At 32.0% G+C, this 25,105-nt stretch overlaps 1 protein-coding gene across 7 annotated transcripts in view; it reads right to left on the bottom strand.

The window, feature by feature from the left end:
• The window catches only part of ABCC9 (ATP binding cassette subfamily C member 9), a 186,713-nt gene that overhangs the window by 78,762 nt on the left and 82,846 nt on the right, over nucleotides 1-25,105 (bottom strand). For 3 of the 7 annotated variants that reach the window (XM_074194290.1, XM_074194291.1, XM_074194292.1), the window contains exons 18-21: nucleotides 12,881-12,919; nucleotides 11,371-11,472; nucleotides 9,335-9,419; nucleotides 8,181-8,261 (exon numbers count right to left, since the gene is read on the bottom strand). In XM_074194290.1, the coding sequence (XP_074050391.1) occupies nucleotides 8,181-8,261; nucleotides 9,335-9,419; nucleotides 11,371-11,472; nucleotides 12,881-12,919 (307 nt within the window). The remainder of the gene's footprint in view (nucleotides 1-8,180; nucleotides 8,262-9,334; nucleotides 9,420-11,370; nucleotides 11,473-12,880; nucleotides 12,920-25,105) is intronic. The other 4 variants (XM_074194294.1, XM_074194296.1, XM_074194293.1 and 1 more) reach the window with 3 other exon arrangements.

Here is a 25,105-nt window from a genome sequence, read left to right as displayed (position 1 = left end):
AACAGAAAAAATTATACCATCTACTGTTACAGAACTCATATTCCATTATGAAAGATAATATATACATATGAAAGTATTTACAGAATAAACTCAAAATAAATATAAGAGATTTAAATACAAGTTAACTATTATTCAAGTTATAATTAAAGGTTTGGAAGAGATTAGAAAAGTCATCTCATAAAAGATTGCATTTGAGCTGAATCTTATGGAAAGTGAGAAATTCAAAGAGGTGGGAATAAAGGAGAAATATATTTCAAGTATGGAGGATGGCTACTGCAAAGACACAAGAGGAATGTTGAGTGGGAAGAATAGAGAAAAAGACAATATGATTGGACCATACAATATGGAAAAGAAATGATGTATAGTTAAACTGGAAAGTTAGGGTGAGGTCAAACTATCAAGAACTTGAAAAGGTAGAGGAATTTATATTTGATCTTAGTGGAAATAGCAGACCTTTTAGAGTTCATAGAATAGCTAAATGATACATTTATATTTATTCACAAGGAAATACTCCTTTACATCTGTGTGGCAGGTAGACTGGAATGGAAAGAGACTTGAGGTAAGAAGTTCAATTAGTAAGTCACTGTAATGATCCAGAAAATAAGTAATGAGGGCATGAACTAAGGTGGCAACTGGTAGTAAAAATGAGTGATTGTGTTGGGACAAATAATGAGTTTTGTTTAGGACATGAAGAATTGGAGATGTATATGACAATGCGTGAGTATATATATATTTGCATGTATATATGAATATACATGTATGTGTGGATAATGAGTAGATACATGGGAATTGATGGGGTCACTGTAAGAGCAAAGAGAAGTCAGCCCATGACAGAAGTTTATGGTATAACCATATTGAAGGTAATTGATATATGAATGAAATGATTCAAGATAGGAAGAATTTCAGAAGAAAATAGAATTTAAGAACCCAGAGAGAGGAGAGCATCCTATGGAAGGAGTGGTGAACAGTATCAAGTTAGTGAAAGTTCAAGAGGATGAGGACAGAGAAAAGATCATCAGATTTATTTGGTTATTAAAAGATTATTGGTTAGTTTAATGGAAGGGGGTGAAGTTGAGTAATGAGGTTGGAAGTCAAATTGCAAAGGAATCAAGGTTACCTATAAAGTTTGACCTGGTGAGAAAGGTCACCTCTTCAAGAGTCTGGAATAAAAAAGGAAGTCGTGAATTAAATCAAGGTATTATAAAGAGAGGAGGGAAGAAGAAGCAGCGCAGGGCAAATGGCCTCATTAGACAAAAGTAACTGATCTAGTCAAATCTGCTATATGATGTCCTTCAGTTCATTTATTAGCACATAAGAAGGATCATAGAATTTGAATGGTGGCAAGGCATAAGCAAGGATAGGGTAAAAGCTATGTAATTCAAGGGTAGAAGATAGTATAGATTGAAGCTGATTCACTAAATGTTTTAAGTTTAGTAAAGGAGGAGAATATAGCCAAAGCAGGGATGAGGGCCAGCTCAAATTATCTCTAAATACTGATTAAAGACTTTTCAAGTGAAGGCATTGATTTCTAGGTATAGATAAGAAACAATAACCCATGTTTTAAGTTCAAGATGAAACATTAACTAATACCTTTATCCAAATATTTGTCTCATTCACAATTCTGAGAGAATTTATAGTATTATATTACTTTTATACTTTTTAATTCTTTTATATTATGATCAATCCATACTTTCATCAATCTGGCACTCACTCCATAGGCAAATTGCAACTCGTCTACATCTTCTCAACCTCTCTTATTTTTATCATTGTCTTTATCTAAAAAGTGCAGCATTCTGACAATACACTTGTCCTGTTCCCTAAAGTTGTGGTAGAAGCATTGGCAGCTAAGAACCCTATAAACAGTGGCAAAGCTGTAGACTACAGTAGCTATCTCATAAATATAGATGAGATCTAAAGAAAACAAGATTCTAAGAGGAAGAGGAATGGGCATGAGGATGACATTTGCGGAGCCATGGATTTAAAAGTTACAACGTTATGTATGAGAAATGGAAGAAAGACTGAGTGAATGATAATAAAATAGATACTAAGAATGGAAATATAAATTGTAGCCAGATTAACAGGAAGACATCGAGTTTACAAAATAAATGAATATGTGAATAAATGAATGAATGTGGTCAGACATTTTTAGGAATGTCCCTTTAGCAGTCAAGTGGAAGATGAATTGGAAGGAAGAAGATGGAAACCACTTAGAAAGTATAGAGATAAAAAGTAATGAGTGGTAGCTGTCTGAATGGAGGGAAAGAAATGGATGGGGAAGAGATTGTCTTTAAGTACTAGGGCAATCAATGTCGATTTGCCTCTTCCCTTGCTTCAGGATGACTCAGATGAGAACAAAATCCCACATTAATATCTTCAACTAAATTTTAATGTGGAATTCATCGACACACACAACTATTTTAATTTTCCATTTAAATCCAGACATGGCCCCTGGTAACCAGCAGCCAGTCATGGAAGTTCCAATAAGGCTCCAAAAAAAATCCTGAAAACAATGGAGGAAAAGAAGCAAAGCCATTAACATTTCTTCTGCCATAACAACAACCTTTTCATTTATAAATGAATATCCCTAACGTATTATACTCTGTTAACAGCAGAACTAAGAAAAATATCCAATTCTCATATTCTCATTGGGACTCTGAAACTCCTAATTAAATAGCAAATGATCCTTTCATAAGGAAAAAGTCAACCATTATATATGAAGGCAGCAGTTATTAAAATTTCATTGCAGCATTTAGTAATAATTTCAGACCCAGAATATGCAGGAAAATAATTGGTATTTAAAAGAGGCATAAAAACATTTCCCATTTAGAAATAAGAAAGTAAAAATAGATTAAGATTCATGATTTTGGAAAAGTAGATTTTTATGCTCTCAAAAGATTAAGGTTTTTGGTGTACTTTATAGAAAAATGATATGTATGCAGAGTGAAATATTAAATTTCTGCAAAAGAAGGGTATTACACTTGATTGCATAAATATATATCACATTCATTTAGATAATGCTTGTATATTTAAGATAATGAAAAAAAGCTAATAATGTCATTTTAAAAAAAAAATGTCATAGCAACATAGTATTAGAAAAGGTAAAATCAGCAACTTTTAGAGAGGGTTTTTAAGCATTTATTTCTACAGTTGTCTTCTATAGGTGTTGCCACAACCTTGTGACAGAATTATAGGATACTGCAGATAGTATTTTTTTGGCCAGTACTTTATGTAATTGCTGTAGACCACCTAATAACTAAAGGTACCACTGATATATTAATTTGTAACAAAACCTTTAAAATGAGTGAAGTTAGACAAAAGAAAATGTCCTTATGTGACTGGTTCCATTTACTACATATTTATAAAAACCATAAATATAACCTAGTTAGCATGATTCCTTTCCTAAGGAGAAGAAAAATTATATTAAAAATAAATATTATCACAGTTTGCTTTGTGATGAGTTAATTTTCCCTAAGATTTATCAATAATTTATCAACTGCTTATTTTTCTTTACAAAATTTAGTAGGTAGTTTTATGATTATTATTATTACTCAAATCCTTTGTAACTTTAGTCAGTAACGTTATGATTGGTCTCCCTTCTACAAGTTTCTCCCCAATCCAGGTTATCCTCTACTCAGAAAGCAAATGATTTTCCTGGAACAAAGATCTTTTCAATAAACTCATATAGCTTTCTATTAACTATAGGATCAAAGATAAAAATCCTGTTTGGCTTTCAAAACTGGACCTCTCTTACCAGGTAGTCATTCTTTACTTTACTTCCTTCCCCCTATTCTATTATCCAGGTACAATAGTTTTATTTTTCTTCTCACATGATGCTACATCTTCCCATTCCATTCATTTTCACTGATTTGTCTCCAATACTTTCCCTACCCACCCCTACTAACCTCATCCCATAACACCTCCCATAAGAGATTGTTCTATGACTCCCTCCTGCTTACTCCTATATATATCATGTATGTATAGACTTGATGGCATGCAGAATGGAAAAATATGAGGTCCTTAAAGGGAGGAATGATGGGGGGGTTTTGCCTTTCTTTGCATCACCAATCACAAGAACTGGCATATAGCATTAAATAAATACTATCTCACTCTTTGACTCACTGTGAAGGATTTACCCCACTCCTTATAAGATAACAATAGTTTATTCAAGTTCATTTTTGCTAAATTGAGAAAAATTGCCAAGTTTAGGTCATCCATTCAAGTAATATCCTCTGTCTGAAGCTACTTATTGCATTACATCTGTGTCTTATAAATGCTAAATTGACCTGCTTATAAAAACAAATTATTAATGGATAAATATTCCACGAAAGCAAGCTGTTTTCTAGAAGAAGTAGAAAACATAAGATGCAAAAAAAAAGAAAAATTCTAGTTACTTGTAACTTCATTAATGGAAATATCACCAACATATAAAGTTTGAAATACCACTAAAGATACTGAGATATTAGAATTATTCAGTAATTTAATGTGAAACACTGGTTATCATGAAGCCTAAAAATGTTTAAAAATAAATATTTTAAGTTTTAGAGGAAGTAAAAATGATTCATATTAAAGAATACTCTTACTTTTGAGGACATATCTCAGTAGTCCATTTAGTCAGAGAGGCTTCTAGGTTATCTAGGCAGCTGCATTTATTCAGACTGAGTCTCTAGGAAAATGCTGGCTTTGGGTAATTCAGGAAGCCACCATGGTTATAATCCAGATGTCTTTAGGACTTATTTCTGGCTCCAGTAGAGCAGAAGAAAATATTTCCTTTTGTAACAGAGGCTGAAGAATTCCCAGAGTACTCCCCATTTTCTGGTAAATTCTAAGCATGTAAATAAGTAATGTAAAATAGATTTGAGCTGAGTTTTCATAATCTAGTTTTCTCTGGATTTTCTGCAAAAAGGTATAATGGTAATAGCTTGGTGGACTAGGTTCAGGACATTGGCTCAAATATTGCCTCTGATATCTGTGTAACTTTGAGCAAGTAACTTCACCTCCATGGGCATTTGTCTCTTCATCCATAAAATCAGGGTGGACTCCTTTTATGGACTAGATGACCTCTCAGATCCCTTCCAGTGTACTGGAGCTGGCTTATTCTGCCTTTCATTTTAAGTGTGAACATTTATGCCCTGAAAATTGGCAATTGATATGAATCAGGGCTAGATTTATTGCTTTATTGACTGTCTAGATTTAAGAGAATGAAGGAGAAAATGTTAATAATTCAGATTAAAATTTAAAAGTGTCCTTTTTTTGGAGAGCCAGTTGTTAAACATTTACTAGTTCACCCTGATTCTAGGTCACTGTAATCCTATATGATCTGTTTTATCCATTCTCTCTTCTTCTCTCCCTTTCGACAAGTAAAAGTGGTAGTAATTTGCACAGCAACAAGAAAAGATTTTTTGGCAAAACAAAAGGGTGTAATGATATTTCAAGTCTTACTGAAACCATTCTATATCAATAGTCCTTCTGATTTAGTTAATGAATATATTTTGATAAAATATATTTGACATTTTACAGTATCATATTACTGTATTATGGCAATTCATTTTTTGATTTTTTAGAAAGCCCTAATAGATATGGTGAGAAGATCATGATATGTAAATGAATAGTGATTACAAAAAGAAGGTACATCTTTGTATAACAGAGACCATAACATTTAACATACAAAGGTGTGGGTGACATTTGCTAGGCTAAATGTAAATTGAGGATCAAAGTTGTAAACATTTCTAAAACCATTTAGTCCAGCCCAATCATTTTTAGGTGAGAAAAGAGGTCCATTGAGGGTATGTGACATCCAGTGACAGAAACAAGATTCAAACCCAGATCTTACTACTGTAGAGCTCATGTTCCTTCCATTGCAAAATGTTGAATTAACAAGCAGAATTAAACTGTAGAACAGGATGCATTTTTACCTCTTAAGGGACTTTGCATGTTATTAGACTTTTTAGTCATGCCCAACTCTTCATGAACTTATTTGGGGTTTTCTTTGTAAAGATACTGGAGTAGTATGCTATTGCCTTCTCCATCTCATTTGATAGATGAGAAAACTGAGGTCCAGAGTACAGGTAGTTAATGTCTGAGGCTGGATTTGAATTCAGATTTTCCTGACTCCAGGTTGGCTCCTTTATCCTCTGTGCCACTAAAGTGCCCTTGAATGGCTAAGACAATATGTGTGTGTGTGTGTATTTTTTCTATCTAGATGTCCCAAGATCATAATTATGTCTTCTATTTAGCCTCATGGCCTTGAGACTATTCTTTTGTTCTTGTACCTAAATATTGAGGATTGGGGCAAAGTTTATCTAATTCCATTGTGTTTGCATGATTGCTGCAATGATATAAATAAGATAGATTCAGATATGAGCCTTTCTCATGGGTCTTTTTGTGTGTTTTCTGTTTGCTGCAGCCCCCTACTCTTTTCTTCCACAGCCTCCACAACCCCCTCCAGTAAAGCCTTCACTACAGTCCTCATAATAACTTGCTTTACACAAAATAAGACATTTAATAAGTGTTTGCCAACCAGTTTCAGAATGTGATATTGAACAAACTATCAAGAAACTACCTTCCAAAAGGCATTTTTACACTTTCAGACAGACTTACAAGTTAATTCAAAGAATCTGTTTTTGTTACTAAAATTATTTTTAATAATTGAAAATAAATATTGAAAATAAATATTTTCCTGAACTATGAGGCAACTTCTAATACTGGGAGAGAGAAATAAAATCCTAGCAAAAAGACTATAGTACTATTTTCCCAAAAATCATGATGAAATACATAAAAAAGAATGTATCTAAAACCAAAAGTTATCATTGTTTGCAATGCAAAAATCTTAGAAGCTTTTCCAATAAATACAGGGCCAAAACAACATCTTATTGATGGGTAAACTATAATTATGTCTGACAGAGGCTTTGAGATATATAAATATAGATATGGGAAAATTCCTTTCTGTCCTTGAATGCTATAACCCAAGCTTGAGAAAAATACTTCCTACCTATTTGTTCTCATGGTAAGGTAAATTATGAGTCGTTAACTATGACTGACAAAGACCTTTTTGATATAAAAAAGCAACTTTAAGGGAATTTCTTCCATTTGTACCTGCATAGCTGAAGATGTCTTACTTTTAAGTTTCTAAAGTAAGTTTCTTACTTTATCTAGGTTATCCTCATTTCCATATTAACCCCATAAATGGAAATTGTTTTCTCCCTTTCAGCTTCACCAGCAATTCCTATCCCTTTTAGCTCACATCCCAACCCTTTTCCATGGGAAATTAGCAGATCCAAGACCTCAACACCTAATCTTCTGGCAAGGGGGGTAGAGGGAGGAATAATAGGGGGAGAAAGAGTCTCCTACTTAAGCTTACCCTGCTCTCTCTAAGGTAAATTTTCCAACTGACCAGTGCTGACTGTCTTATTTCATTCCTGATCTATTAGCAAATAATTAGACTTGGCTTAAAAGGGGATCCTTTGTTCCTGTGTGTGTTCTTTCTCACAAAATCAATACCAATCAAGGGACTAGAGGACTTTGGGGAAGGGGCTTTAGCTGCAACTTGTCCAAGATCAAGATCAGTTACTTTATCTTACTTAAAGGACATAGTTCTAGAAGTGCCAACAATAAAAAGTTAAAAAAAAATAACCACATTAGTAAAGAGGGAACAATATCTATTCACAAAATATATGATGGTTTGTGTAAAAAAGCTCCAGATAATCAGCAAAGAAAACAACTTGGGACCATTATTAGCATTAGTAAGGTAAGAAAAAATGACATTAAATTCTGATAATTGTCAGCATTTCTATAAAGCACAGCAGCAACTTGGTAATCCAGTAGGTTTTTTAAATGAATCAATGTTTTTAAAATATTTGATGAATTGAAATTCCACCTATATTATTCTAATATAGCAAACCACTTGTAAATTACTGGACTACTCAGTTCTCTAGGAGGAAAACTTAGTCACTTCCTACTCATCCCATAATGTTGTGTCACTAGTGTTCAGCAATATTGCCATCTGTTAATCTTGGTTATCTGTTATGCTTCTGTGTCTCCTCTGCCTGACTTAATAATGCATTCTATAAATCAATAAATTTTATCTATGTTTTCTTTGGTAAATGACGATTCTTCTTAGTCTCTAAATGTTTACTTCTTTAAGATGAAAATATTAAATATAAAAGCAAAACAAATATTCTTACCAACAAGACAGTGTTTGTGTTTTGATAGAGAGCTCGGGCAACACAGATTCTTTGTCTTTGGCCTCCACTTAAGTTAATCCCCTAATAAATATAATAAATCATAAATATCAGTCATTTGAGCAAACAAAATGATTTGGATATGACAAATCACAGAAGTCAAAACTATTTTTAAACAAAACTAGCCTTCTTAATGTTAGAAAAAATGATTGAAAAAATGAAATCTAATAATTTCTAATACTATAAATTTAAATCATTTCTAAGAGGGAGAGAAGGGGAAAAGAATATTCATTTATTTACTATTATAATACTTAGCATTTAGTCTGTACTAAACACTTTACAAATATTATTTTATTTAATCCTCACAACTTGTGAAGGACATGCTGTTATTTTCCTCATTTTACACTTGAGGAAACTGAAAAAGGGTCACACAGCTTATAAGTATTCTCCAGTCAGATTTGAATTCAAGACTTCCTGACTCTAGGAACAAGAACATGATCCACTGCACTTCTTATCTACCTCTAACTAATATGAACGGTACATTGATAATATAATTCTACTGACCAAAATTTTAATTAACTCAAGACAAATTTTATATTTACTAGTGAAGAGAACTTTTGTTCTATAGATATGTGGTTTTTTAATAATAATAAATTCATTCATACTATTTATAAAAATAAACATAAAATAAATAATAATGATTGCCATGTAATTGTTGTTATTATTATTATTATTATTATTATTATCATTATGTCTCTTTTCCCTAAAACTACTAATTGATCCTTTCTGTATCAAAAAAAGATCCTTGAAAACATTCTCTCCTAATGGCCAAATAGTCAAAGTTTCAGGCTGGAGAGATATTTAAAGTTTTCCTTAAATATCAAAGATAATGTTTATATAATGATAAAAAGACATTCTATCAGGTAAGATACACTACAAGACTGCAGAGTAAGAAGTTATAAGCAACAATCTTGATATAACAAACTGCACAATTAAAATACTGAACAAACACATTTTGCTCAACATGAGGATGTCAAGTTCTCAGTTCTTATTATACTTTATAAGGAATTAATAAGAAAAGGTAAAGGCTTTTCTCCATCTTGTCATTTCTTTAAATTAATTATAGATTAATATAGATTGAGTAACTTTTAACTTACCCTTTCTCCAATTTCAGTTTGATCTCCAAATGGTAATAAATCAATATCTGGCTGAAGAGAACAGGCATCAGTGACAGCTTTGTACCTTCAGAAAAAAAATAAATTTTAGTCTTGAGCTCTAAAGCTTAGTATCTAAGATCTGGAAACTTGGTAGCTGTAAACTATAGGACTAATAATCCAGGGCAGATACAAATTAGACAGTATAACATGGCTGTAGTGATTTACAAATGTCAGTGCAAGTTTCATTCTTTTTAAAAACCTGTCTATACACTAAGTGAAGCAAATAAAATTGCTTAAATCTGTGGTCAGGTGATAAAGCAAATCATTAGGCTCTTTTCCCCCTCTATATTCTTTCCCTTGAAGAGCTCATCCAGCTCTCATGACCTTATCAGAGACAGCTAAGAAAAGCAGTGGATAGTATTGAGGTTGGATACAGGAAGATATGATTTCAAATCTAGCCTCAGACACTTATTAGCTGTGTGACTTTGGGTAAACAAATTACCTTTCTTCTGACTCAGTTTCCTCCACTGTAAAATGAGGATATTAATTGTTATGAAGCTCAAATAATATAAAATTTGTAAAGCACTTGGCACAGTGCCTGGTCCATTCTAGACTCTTAATAAATGCTTATTCCCCCCTCCCTTGACTATCACTTCCATGATGACTCAAAAATCAGAATATTCAGTCCTAGACATTCTCCTGACTTCCAATTTCAAAGCCTGTTTCCATTTATTTGAATGTATTTAAAATTTCCACATTCAAAACACATCCCAATTAAATTAATCTTCCTGATCTTCCTTTTTCTCTATGTGCCATTAGTTTTGAAATTTTTAAATCATCCTTGACTTCACGGTATCTTATCATGCCTTCATTTAAAATACTTCTTGTACCTGTGATATTTCCTGTTCCCATTGTCAGCATATTAGCCTAAAATTCATTATCACCTCACATCAAAACACATAACAATTTGTCCCTATGTCCCCAATATTCTTCTCTCAATTACACTGATTTTGCCTAGAAAAGTTGCCATAATCAAAATCTGAAGAGATACACCATTGTTTGGAGGTTAAAGTACAAATCATTAATCTGACATTCAAGGTCCTCCACAATTTGGCTTCCAACCACCTTTACAATTATATTCACTTTATACAAACTATCTCTCTAATTTAGTCAGATGTGAATGTGAGGGAGAAAAGAAAAGGAAGAATCATGGATAGCTACAATGCGTTTGACTTAGATGACTAAGTGAATGATGGAGCATGACAGGAAAAGAAATATCAGGGGCACACTATGCCTTGGCCTTATATCTTGGATCTTGGGTCGTCTTCATATTTGTTGGATTGTTCCAGCTTCCTAGAGGGTCCATCCTCCATCTATGTAATTACTCAAATCAAGTCCTCTCATTTACACATTCCACTTGTGCTAATGAAGATAATTATTTGAGAACATAAGACTAATGGAGGAGAGCAGAATTCAGAACAACAGACAAGCCACCAAGGGATAACTAAACTAGTATGGGCATATCTTTTCACCGTGGGATAGGTGGTAACTAATAAACTGCTGAGATATGGTTCTCTTTTGCTGCTTCCAATGCCAAGAATCCTTTCCTTCAGTCCCATAATGGTATTTTCTCTCCATCTCCCTGCACATTCCATTTTTAATTTTCTATTTCCCTACCTCTCTCCACAATATGGAATGAATAAACAGACATACACATATGTAGAAGTCTATGTATTTATTTATTTAATATTCATGTATACATGTCTGTGTCCATTAATACATACATATATATATATATATACATATATGTATGAAAACAAGAGTCCAAATGGTGAAAGATAGTCTTAGATTTTCCATTGAATCCAGTTTTTCATGTAATTAGCCCCTTTATCTTGGTGTTATGTAATGGAAAGTGGTATAGGAGGGGAAAATCAGGGAAACAAGTTTGATCAACCATTTAAAAACAGTACTCATATTAATTACAAAAGAATTAGTCTTTTGTATTTTGATGGTATTGATGATGAATTCATAATTACCTCTGTTTATTGAAAGGACTCCCAAATGTAATATTTTCCTCTACTGTAGCATTCAATAACCAAGGTTTCTGAGCTGCATAGGCCACAGAGTATCTGTTTCTACTGGAAAATTGGGAAAAAACCAAATAAATAAAAGTGACAACAGAATAATTCAAAAAGGCGTATTTTTTTCACTTGTAGCTGAAAGTCAAAAGGTCTAAAAACAAATAAAAAGAGTCTAAAGGGGACATTTTTCAAAACCCACCAATCTTGTTAATTAATTGTGTTGTTAATAACGTAATCTAAAAGGGCTAGCATTTGATCAAATTGGATCATAAGGTGCATTTTTTGTAGGTAGAAATTTATACATGTAAAAATTACATTAAATATAAACTTAAAATTAAATGAAAACAAAAATTATAAATTGATTTTTCATGGTCAATGTAAATATACATATAGTTTGAATTCTATAATAGCCATGAAGTATCCTCAATAGCCATATATCTTTAAAATTCTATTTAAGCCATTACTCTTATCCATTGCCTTTTCCTTTTTCATTAGACAATCCTTCAAAAAAGGGCAGATTTCCATCAGCCACATAATAGATTAATATGTTTTGTGGCTTAGTCATATTTTAAAGTACATTTTTAATGCTTATATATATTTGAATTATATATGTATAATAACCTAAAACATTCTTGTCACAAAGAATATTTTGAAAAATAAGTAGAATGTATATTCAAAGAATTGATACAAAAGTTACCTTTTTTTCAAATTTTTGGAAATCAAATCTGTCTGTGCATGAGTTATTCAGTAATTAAGAAACTACCCCCTGAATTTGGATTAAAGAGGAAAAAAAAAGATGGAATTTGAAGGCCAGTTCAATTTTAAGTCAAACTTCCAATGTTAGTTTGAAATCAGTAGGTGCAACTTAAGGTTAAAGAAGAAAAAGTTTTTGTAGTATATGGAATATTAGTTAGAAACACTATTGTCCTATTATATCAATTTTAAGAGTTTAAAAGATGTGAGAATGTAATATATGCAGATTTTGTTTAGATGGATGTATTCATACTTATACAGTGGTGACCAACATTGGGCACAAAAACCCATTCTGATTCTTTAGATTTTCAGCATTGCTGCTCTGGGTCTCCTTCCTTATCTGAATGGAAGACTCCAATTATTTAGTTCCATTATTATTTAGTTCCCATTCCCACCTATAATTTTATGTAGACAGAACCCAATCCCAATTTCGTTAAAAAAACAAAAAATATGACCTTTAGTTGAAATCAAGATGTATGCAACTTATTGGAAGCAAATGCCCTCGTCCAATGAGACTATTTCTGTTAAATTCTGTTAAGTTGTGCCCAATCAGGTTGAGAACCACTGCCCTTAAAATTTAACTGACACATTCTCATGAATGATGTGTTATATGAAAAGAAACAACAAAATGACTATGGACTAAAAGGTTAAGTTTTGAGAAAAGATGAGAAAAAGTTATTTTTATTAAGCACAGTTAAAACAGAAATAATACCTTCTGATTGCTTCAAAAGAAGGCTCTGATTCATTTACACTGCAAGTACGGTAAACAACGTTCATTATTCAAGAAATGGGTAAAATGAATGTGCACACATTTTATATAAGGGGAAAAGTAAACATTAGGTATAAAAATATAATTCTGATTTTGATTTCAAAGAGACCAGAGTCCCATAACAATAAAGTAGACATAAAATGCTACTCTTCTATGTTATCAACTAAACAAATTCTAAGTTCAAGTTTAGTAAAACAATATTATTCCCATCCAACACATAAAGAGGTTATGACTAGATTTATGTGGTTATGAATGTATCTAGTCCTAGCATTGTTACAAGTCAACCCGGGCAAGTTATTTTATATTTCTTGGTAATAGTTTCCTGATTATTATTGAAGTCTCTTTCATCTCTAACATACTAGGTATGTCTATCCAAGCTCTGCTATTAAGAAAAACAATAACGCAATAAGAAGATCCTCCAAAAGTAATTTCCACTTGAATTATGAATAGATTTCAAAACTAATTTCCATTTTAATGATGAATACATAACATGGCTTTGGGTGACTATTTTTGTTTGAACTGTATACAGATTAATATGTTATGAATATATACCAATTCAGAGGTGGTTGCCAGAAGTATATTTTGTAAGGGGTTGTGCTAGCTATTAGTATTGCTCACATGGATTTAAAAATCGCACCATTGGTAATCAAGAACCATTTGTGTAGGAATAAATCCATTTAGGACTTACTCATTCAAAATATATAAAAATGAATAATTGTTCACATTTTGTCTCTAGCAAAGTGATGTCATTTTAGTTTTATTCAATAATGAAGGACAAGAACTAATCAAACAAACAACCTTATTTGTGGCTGAGTAATGAAAAGCTTTCTCCAGTCTACTCCATTGTGGTTCAATGATTTTCAATCATCAGTATACCATCAAGGAAAAGTATTGTGATTGTTGCATTAGTTACATCTCTTTTCTCATCTACATTGTTGGACAAAATCTGGTGAACTATTTATTTTTATCCATTATGAATTAGTTAGTCCTAAATGACAGTTAATTTCAAACTAATTTTTACATATCTGGCATCAGGGAAGATTATGAAAAGAAGAACACCTGAACTGAAAAGACAAAGTTACCTTCTCTGAAGCAACATCAAAGAATAGAAAAAAAAAGATTTCTTCAAATCTTTATCTCAAATTTGATAAAGATTTTGGAATCTGTCAAAGTTATACCAACTCAAAATCTTAGGCACTGGGATTTTATTAATACTACTAAGAAGTCCTTACATTTTATTGTTATTGTAATTACACATTATATGTACACATAGCCCAATGACAAATGATAGTCCAGGTTGAAAGTTTTTGCTATTGTCTCTCAGAATTATCAAAGAGAAAAAATTTTAATAAAAGGAATGATTTTGTTTCCTTGGTTAACCATTAACCTTTCAGCCCTACAGTAGAGATGACTGGTTCAAAGTAAATATTTTAAAATAGTCTAGTTTTGTTATTATGGAACTATAGCTTCATTATAACATAACATCTCCTTCTCTGTGAAAAATACAAAAACCTTCCTAAAACAATTAGAGAACTTATTGCACATATTCTCCTCCATGTAAAATTTAAAATAAAAAATTCAAAAAACCAAGAAACATTAGTTTTACTTGGGGAAGCTGATTTTTTGGTAAAGTATAGTTTTTGGTTTGATTTATTATTATTCCCCAATAAACATACTGATCATATGTGGCATGATGGCTAGGCTTGGAATCAGGAAGATTAAAATCCCATCTCTAATATTTACTATTGTGTAACCATGGGCAAGTCATTTAACATTATCAGCAAGTCATTTATTGGTCAAGACTTGTAGAGCTAATTCCCTGCATTGTAAGCTTTCATTATCAATAAAAATTATGTTTTCATCACTTTTATTCCAATTGATTATAATTATATATTACATATATAATTATAATTAAATAACTTGGATCAACTATTTGACCACATTTTATTATGTCTATTTTAATGATTTTCCTGGATAGAACTATATTAGTTAATAATTCTAAACTTAAAAAAATCTAAATAAATTTCAAGAGCTTTTAAACATTCTTTTTTTGGGGGGGGGGGGTTTGCAAGGCAAACAGGGTTAAGTGGCTTGCCCAAGGTCACACAGCTAGGTAATTATTAAGTGTCTGAGACTGGATTTGAACCCAGGTACTCCTGACTACAGGGCCGGTGCTTTATCCACTGTGCCACCTAGCTGCCCCTAAACATTCTTAATATATAAATATATAATTTTCTCAGGGAAGGAAGAAGATAACTTTTTGCTCTTAAAAATGGGGAGAGAGAGAGAGAGAGAGAGAGAGTGTTTATGCGAGCTAATTACCCTTGTCTACTCTTCTACATTCACCTTACATTAAGGTAGTTTGAAACTGTCAGCAAAATTCTTATTGGTCATTCATTTCATATAAATAGCCAATAAGGTACTTGGTGCTCTGAGGAAAACAAAATCAAAAATTCGAAGAACAAAAATATACTATTTTCAAAGGGTTAGGCTAAATCGCACAAGGAATTCTTTTTTCTTCTACAATGTATTCTACATGCCTTCTATAATGATATTCAATTAAAGTTAAGTAAAAAAATTATGTTTCTAGTTTCTGTTGTTTTCTTTTTGTGTGATGCACTGGCTACTAGCTTTTATCTGAATTATGACACTTTTCACTTTGTTCTCATAATTCATTCATTCAATAAGCACTTATTGAGTGCCTTTCTATGTGTAAATCAAGAAATATGAGAAGTTCAGAAGAGATAGAAATTTGATGGAAAAGCTAATGAGTTCCAATTTGGTCATGTCTGAGATAATTATGAAACATCTAGGTAAGATATTCAACAAACAATATGGTCCTAGCAATAAGAGGAGAGATGAAGAATGGATATGGAGATTTGAATCATCTGTACAAACATAACTGAATCTTCTAAATAACTAATAAATTAACTACTGGATGGAGAGGCAGACAGACAAAAGAGATAGAGAATAGCAGATAGATATAAAGACAGACACAGTCAGTTGGACAGAGAGGAAGAGACACTAAGACTGAGAGAGAAGGACACAGGATAGAAACCTAGAAGACCATCCACATACAAAAGGAAGGTGAAGGGAATAAAGTATCCAGCAAAGGATACTGAGGAGTAGCAATTCGGGAAAAGAACAAGTAGAGAGTACAGTAAAAATCTCCAGGCATAAGAGGGTATCTGAACTCAATCTATAATTCTATAGAAAAATGAGAAAAAGTGAAAGTAAAGATTGAACAGTTCTTCCAGATCCCTAAAATATATTTTGAAGTAGTACTCATAAAATATTTTTGCTATTATTTAAAACAGAAAAGTATATCAGTGGAACATACCACCTAAGTAAAAAAAAATAACTTATGAAGAACAAGATCTACTGGGTAACTGGAAAGCAGTTTGTCAATAGGTTTAGACTAGCATTTTAAACCACAAATTACAAGTTTCAAATGGATAAAAAAGCAAAATATAAAACTAACAGATATTTTAAAAATAGAAGTCAATAAATGGAATGATATCTTTCACAACTGTATCTATGGGGATAATCCTCAAAGCCAAACAAGGGATAAAATTTCACATGAACAAAATCAATATATTTAATGTTGAAAATAAAACTATTAGCTGAAAAATCTTTATTTCAAATGTTTCTGATAAGGGTATGATATCTATAAGTAGGGTAAAATATCATAAATAGGGAATCTATACAAAAATATGGCTGTAAAATGCTCTAGTCATCCCCCTAGTAAATAAGTGATCAAAACATATGAATAAACAGAAAATTATTTTTTATCTTTGAAGATGTTTAAGTGCTGTTATTAACTAAACAGAAGAATTATAAACTATCACTAGCCATAGGAAAGACACCAATAATAAGAAATACTTAAATTTAAGCATCTTGGGGGTTTGATCTTTCAACCTTTAATGGGTAAAGATGAAAAATAAAAGCAATATATTTGAAGGGGTCATGGGGAAAATGAAACACTAGTACACTATTGGAATACACTATTGAAAAAGCTATGAATTAGTTCAACAATTAAGGAAATGCCATTTAGAAATAAGTGAACAGATCCAAAAATATCAATATTACTTATAATATATTTGAAGGAAGTTAAAAATAAAAATATCCCATTTATGCCAAAAATATTCAAAGTAGTACTTTTTTGTGATGGCAAAGAACCAGAAACAAGGTGATATCCATTGCTTGGAGAAAAGGTAGACAAATTGAATAAAAGGGAGTATTATTGTGTCATATGGAAAGAGATTATGAGAAATTCAGATAAATATGAGGATTTGAAGGAATTGATGCAGAATGCACCAAGTAAAACTGGGTGAATGATATGTATATACAAAGCACAATAAAAAAACATACTATAAAATTTTTATAAATAATCTAATTTCAAAAGAAAAGTGAAGGTGGAATGTTGCATTTGCTTTCAGATACAAATGTTATATGAATGACTTCGACTTCACTGAACCATACATAAATATATACATATTCGAGTCTGTGTGTGTGTGTGTGTGTGTGTGTGTGTGTGTGTGTGTGTGCATGCATGTGACTTTGGAAAACATTCACTGCAATAGAGGGAAGAGAATGAAAAAGAATGATTAAAAACTCAAGGATGAACCCAACTTTAAAAAAAAAATAATAGGCAAGAGAAGCTGTTCCAGGTGTATGGTAACTTCTCTAGAAGATATTGATATTTCAAGAACATAAATGCTTTAAAAAGTTTCTCTATAATAAAGCCAGAATGCTAATAGATAAATTTAGAAGTGAAAGATGGTAGATTAGGACAATACTATAGATAGTTTAATTATATTTCAACACAAATACATACTGCATTTGCATGTGGGCTAGGTGACAAAATATTTAGATAACTTCAGAAATGACTGAATGGTAGTTATTAATGATTTTTTTTTATTTTAAGCTTTTGCAAGGCAAATGGGGTAAAGTGGCTTGCCCAAGGCCACACAGCTAGGTAATTATTAAATGTCTGAGGCTGGATTTGAACTCAGGTTAATCAATGGACCAAAGATGAAAATCAATGGAGATAATTGTCTGATATTTGGATTCCAAAACTTAACTTCACAGGTATAACACTGGAAAGGCATGATTAGATAGCAGTCTGTCTGAAAGAAATCCAGTCATTTAGTGAAATATTAGCTCTGTATCTGCCCCCAAAATTAATATGATCTTGAGATGTATCAAGAAGCACAATTTCTAGGAATAAGGAATGATATCCCAGGCCATACCTCATCTGTTCAATAGTACATGCCAGAATTTAGGAAGGACATCAATAATTTAATGAATATCCAGGAGAAAGTATCCAGAATGGCAAAGAGTCTATAGTCAATGTCATATAAGTTTTGGTTGAAAGATTTGCATATCATGGAAAAAAGAAGATCCAGGGGGTAAAAAAATGAAAGCTAACTTCCAATACTTGAAATCTGTCATGAGGAAGAGACATTTGACTTGTGCTACTTGACCCTATAAAGCAAGTCTAGGAGCAATTTGTGGAAGAGGAACAGAGGCAAATGTAGTTTTTAATATCAGCTAAAACTTGCTTAAAAATACAGCTATACAAAAAATGGCAACCTTGAGACGTAGGGGACTCTCACACAATAGAAGTTTTCAAGCATCGACCAGAAGACAGCTTGCTGTAGTATGGATTCTTTTTGGCTATGGTTGGACTAAGTCATTACTGAGACTTCTATTTTTGAAATTTGGTGATTCTGATCTGGTGAATGAGCTAGCTGCCTATCCAATTGCAGAGGATAGGCAACAGATATTTTTCATAAAACTGTTTTTTTCTTCTGGCATAATTAAGATATAACGTTTTGAATGATTATGGATCTTTTAGAAAGATTTCTAATATTCCTTGATTCAATCAACAATCAGAGGCTTCCATCAAGCACGGGGAATCCCTTTGTTATTATATTCTAACATAATAACAAATACATTTGCCTAACACATCTCCCTGTTTATGTCTCACATGAAATAAGGAAATCAAATGACACTGAATAAAGGTCTGTTGCTACTTTTTTCAAGAATCTTCCATGAGATCTGTATATGTGTGGAAGATCCTTTATGGGAGAAGAACCTTTAAGGTAATATTTTATTCTAATAAAAGAAATAATTTTATAGTCAATAATAAATATGATAGGATTTTTTATTCTCTATGACTTTCAGTCACTTTTGTAAGTGTAAGCCTATTTTTCCCCTTTACAAATCTTCACCAAGGATACTCAATATCATCTTCGTCCTTCCCCAACATACTTATTACTCATTCTCAAATAATCTCATCATTGGGAAACTCATCATCACAGAGACTGTTTCAGCTTTGCTACTCATTAGTTGCTACTCTTCTCTGGGGGCCAGAAATTTAACATTTCTTCTGTTTCCTCTTTTTATAGAGGTTCAGATGGCAGTCATCTCTTCATTTGTCACCAGTTGCTTTGTTTGGTTTCATTCCTTGCTGCTTTTGTGTACTGTCTTCCTCATTAGATTATAAGCTCTTGGGAGGCAGGGAATGTCTTTTTTCTTATTTGTATCCCTAGCACAGTACCTGGGGCATAGATGTTAATCTTAATTGATATTAAGTTTAATAAATGTTCATCATGAAGCATTCCATCAGAGAAATAACTGACTTTGTTTGAATACAGATTGAATCATGCTATTTTTACTTTCTTTTATTCTTTTTCTTTTATTTGAGTCTTCTTTTACAAAATGATTAATATGGAAATGTTTTACATTATTGCACAGTATAACCCATAACTGATTATTTACCACATCCGGGAGGGGGAAAGAATAGAATTTAGAACTCAAACTTTAAAAAAATGTTTAAAAAATATTTTAACATGTAACAAGGGAAGGAGAAAGAAAATATCTATAATAAATGTTCATCATATACATTTTCTAGAGATATGAAATGAAGCATTATTGGGTATCGATTTTATGTGCCATTATCCATAATAAAATACTTGATTTTTTAAGAATTTAATATCTTATCTTCTTTCAAATATCTTGAGAATTCATTCCTCCTTATTTTCAAATTCAACCTCCAACACAGACTTCCCCTATAGTGCTTTGTATGGACCTTTCTTCCCAGAGTCACTTTTGTGCTTTCCATTTTCATTTTCTTTAGTTTCATTTCTATTTTCTTTGTTGGGACACTGGGGACTGTGATGGTAAAGTTCAATTGTGGTAAGTATACTGTCACTGATTAAAAAAAATGTTATAAAATACTTATCAATCTTTTCCTTTTTTCTGTTTTCTTTTTGTTTTGTCCTTAAATGCCCTTGGAATGATCTGGTTAAATTGAGTCTCTCATAAAGCTTTATGTAGACTTGTTTTTTTCCTGTACTCTGCTTCTCTCCATTTTATGAGGTGATATCAGTTTTAATCTTCCTCCATCCTCCTTCAGAATACTTTAAAACCAAGTTTATGTTCTAAACTGGTGTTGTCCTTGGCAACACTTGTCAAGGAGAAAAGTGTTCACTGACTAAGATATTTTTCTAGACTCTTTTATAGTCTCCTCATTGTGACAATTGATTTATATTACTTAAGTTCCCTTTGGAAAGTGATAGTTTGTGTTGATATCTGTATTTTACCAATTTTCCAATTCTGTCTAGGTCAAATTGTAGCCACCAATTCTTGGTCCTAATTTGATCTTTTATTTTAGTTTGATTAATTTAGATCTTTGTTCTAACAAGTTAATGCTCTAACTGTTCAGTCAGCTGATTTAGAAACTACTCCCATGTCAATAACAAGTCATTTTCTATTATAATAGTATCACCTTTATTTTTTTTTCAAATTTATATGAGGCTTACTACATCTAACCCTTTCCACCTTTCTTCTTGAAAGAAAGAAATATAGGTACCTGTTTTGGGCCAGTTAATTTTTTTATTATTTCTAAGATGTATTTTCTTTTTATAAATATTTAAAATAAACTTATAAGTGAAATCTTTTATTTTTACAGTTTAAATTTCCCTATATATCTTTCCCCTCTTTCCTTCCAAAGAGCTATATGCTATAAATATCTTTAAAAGAAAAAGAGGAAAAAGACAAAAAAAGCAAAATGAAATAATTTCTTAAAAAGTATTATATATATATATATATGCATCTATCTCTTACACATATATATTATACACATACAAACACATGCATATATAATGTTACACTCTCATATGCCTCACACACAATGGGGGTATATTTCATGTTTGTTCTTTGTGATTTTTAATATCCATTTTTGTTGTAGGTGTTGGTCTTTGCATTTGCATTGTTGTAGTCATCAGGTAAATTATTTCCATGGTTATACTTCACTCTGCATCAATGCATGAAAGTCTTTCTATGCTTCCCTACATCCATCATATTTTTTGTATCTTATAACAGTGCTGTTCCACTACATTTACAAATCACAATTTGTTTACCATTTCTCCCAAAATAGGCATCTACTTGTTTCTAGTTTTTTGCTAACATACAAAATAATACTCTTTAGGTTATGTACTTAGCAAAATTTCTGGATCAATATATATGGATATTTATATAATATATATATTATATAGGGATATTTTAGGTACCTTCCTTGCATAATCTTAAATTGTTTTTCACAGTATTTACACTAATTCATAGCTCTGCCCATAATGCAGTAGTGTGTTGCTCTTTTCATTACCTCACCAAAATTGACTATCTTTTCTTTAGTCATCTTTGCCAATTTTCTTGGTGTGAGATGAAATCTTAGGGTTGTTTTGATTTGCATTTCTCTTACTGTTAGTACTTTGGGTCATTCTTTCATATCATTTTTAATAACAGTTCTTTTGAGAACTGTTTGTTATATTTATCTACCAAGACCAGGGAACAGAGTGAAAGAGAAGGAAGTAGAAGAGTAAAACAAATAATTGGGATAACAATACGTGGTACTCTCATGTCTGCTGAAGCAAACAAAAGTGACTCTGGGAAGAAAGGTCCATGATCCATTACAGCAACAGAAGATAGCATCCACAGGGGGCAATTTCTAGTGAAAGAGCAAGTAGGTACAGAGATTCTGATGAAGGAGACCTTACCCAGGGCAATAGGGTACAAGACTTGGGACCATTAGTATAGTTCAGTAAGAAGAATAAAGGATGTGGATTCAGAAGACTGAGATTCATATCGCAGCTTGACCATTTACTAACAAAGGCTTTGGGCATGTCATTTGACTTCTTTGGAACTCAATTTCAATCAGTAAATTAATCAAAAAGTATTTATCAAAGTTTCTATTACGTGCCTGACAATGTGAGCAATGAAACCTACTCCAGTGAGCTTCCATTTTAATGGAGGGGGAGGTTAGGTAATAAGTACATATAAAATTGGCAAATATATTTTAATTGGGGGAGGTTAAGCAATAAGTACATATAAAATTGGCAAATATAAGTATATACCATGTAGTCAATCAATTAATATTTATTAAATGCCTATTTTATATCAGGCACTGTACTAAGAACTGGAGGATACAAAAAAGAGGCAAATGACAGACCAGCTTTCAAGGAGCTTACAATCTAATCAGGAAACAACATGCAAACAAATATCTACAAAGCAAGTACTAAACATAATATATAGAAAATAATCAGCAGTGGTAAATGAAGTCTATTTCTACTATGGATATAATGATACACTGTAAAGGACATTGAACTTGATGGTATAGGAGAGAAGACTAGAAATTCAGGAAGGATTAAGACAGACACTGCTGTAAATGGTATTTTAGCTATAACTTAAAAGGAGAGGGGACCTGTGAGGCAGAGGTAAAGAGTGGATACATCCTAGACATGAGAGGCAAGCATTATAAAGTCAAAGAAATAAGAGATGGAGTCTATTGTGTGAAGAAAGTAATGAAGATCGATTTGACTTGACTATGGTTTTCAATACAAGGAGAAATGTTCAGGGGAAATGATAAAAATAAGTTGGCATGAACCTGTTTGTATTTTAAAACTAAATATAAGAGTCCATATTCTATCTTGGAGGCAAATATGAAGCCACTGGAATTATTTGAGTGAAGAAGAAACATGGTCAGACCTATGCTTAAGGAAAATTAACTTGCTAGCAGTGTATAAGATGAACTGTAATGGTGAGAGACTTGAGGGAGGAAGACCAAGTAAGAGGCTGCTATAATGTTCTATATGAGATTCAATGAAGGTCTGAGCTAAGATAAATAAGAGATGTTGTGAAGTAGTGAAACTGATTCAATATGTGTAGGGAAGAGCATAGAGTATAAGAGATGCTAGAAACTGTAAACTTGAAAGATTTGAAGGGAATTTGAAATAGAAAAGTTGGGGAAAGATAATTGATGATGTGTGATTGATGCTCAGAGGAGAGACTAAGGATGGATATATAGATCTAAGAGTTCTCAGCTTAGAAATTATCATTAAATCCAAGAAATCTGATGGGAGGAAAATGGAATATGGATGATAAACTAGAAAAGGAAACTCAGAAGAGATCATACAATTAAGAAGCAAACTAAGACATAGTAATATTGTGAAAACTTAGCAAGGAGAGTAACCAGAACTATATAATAAAGCAGATAAGTCAAGAAGGCTTAAAAGTGAAAAATAAATATCAGATTTAGCAAGTAAGAGATCACTGACAAGTTTAGATAGGGCAGCTTCAAGTCAAGTGTGATTGAAAAATCATTTTGAACTAGATGCCGTTTATGGATCTTCCAGTTCTAAATCTATGATCCCATGACCCCACTGGAAGGGACCTCAGATCAGAGTCTATTCTTATTGAAGTCTTATAAGCATGAATGTATATAAAGGATGCTGGTGGTCACTATTAGGAATTGTTAGATACTAATAATATTCACTCTTTCTCTTTGGATTTCAGCAGTGGACAAGAACAGTGAAATTGTATCTGGGTTTTTTGTGTCAAGATTGAACCTCTGTCCCAAGGGCTAAATTTGTATTCATGGAATAAATAGTTACCCTAAGTAGAAAGGATTTCTAAGAATAGAAAGAAATGCAGGAATTCACAGAAAACAATATAAAAGAATAAAGCCAACAATAAAATCCATCCATTTGGATGTCACTTTACAAATACCCTAAGTATGGGTAATTGTAAAAGAGACTAATTTAAACTCTTAGATATTAGAGTCTTTGGATAAGAGACAAAAATCTAGTAGAACTATGGTCAAGTGAGACCACATGTGGATTATGGTTGTTTACTGTCTCAACACTGATTTCTTCCATTTTAAAAACTGAAAGCAAAAAACTATTCTTTTACAGAATACTATCAAAAGAGCCTCTGATGATCTGAAAATTTATGTTAAAGATGACATGTTTTCTCTATAATCAATATTACAAAAATGAGTTAAACAAACAGCTTTTAATTCACAGAGATTTTAGATCATGCTATTAAAATCTGCTTATTCAATATTTTAAAAGATTTTCCTTGTCCCTCTAATTCAATTTTAAAACAAATGGAAACTGATATTCATGACCTTCAAGCTGCTCTCCTGTTTTTTAAACATCTTTTTTTCAGAAAGATGACCTTCTCAGCAATAGACCAAGGTAAGCTCTCTCTTCTTAAAGAAGACAACTTTTCTATATGGAAATCCCTGATATTCCATTTAGTCACTATCATCTCTTTATTTGAAGATCACACAGAAAACCTAGTGGGGGGAAAAACAGCTGGTGGGCTGACCAACTTTCTTACATAGCAAACACACAGAAATGTGGAAGAGGACAATTGAACCACTTGCATGTAATTATACTTTTTTAGAGTAAAAATTCTATTAATATAGAAAACATATATTGAAATATGTTTTCAGTGAATATAAATATGTAACTCAGGACAATAAAATCAACTTTCATGTGTTATTGGGCTAGGGCATTGCATTAAAAAGTGCAATTTTTTCAAAATGATTTTAGACAAATCTTTTGTCAAATATAAAAATATTAAAATGTTCCCCCATATTTTGGTTTCTAAAATTGATGATGATCATCATCATCATGATTATCATTAGGGAAAATAATAATGGAAATAAAATCACATTTCAGGTGTTCAACCAGAAAGATTCATTATTTATAAAATTCTGCCAGAATTGTAAGGAAAAATAAATAGAAAAATAAAACCTGAGGGACCTTCCATCTTGTCTCTTAAATAATCTGAGGTTAGTGACTTTTCACATCCCTAATT

The sequence above is a fragment of the Macrotis lagotis genome, chromosome 7 (genome assembly GCF_037893015.1).
Source record: "Macrotis lagotis isolate mMagLag1 chromosome 7, bilby.v1.9.chrom.fasta, whole genome shotgun sequence".
NCBI lineage: Eukaryota > Metazoa > Chordata > Mammalia > Peramelemorphia > Peramelidae > Macrotis > Macrotis lagotis.
Note: the sequence above shows the minus strand (reverse complement) of the source record. Positions and strands in the feature narration are given on the sequence as shown.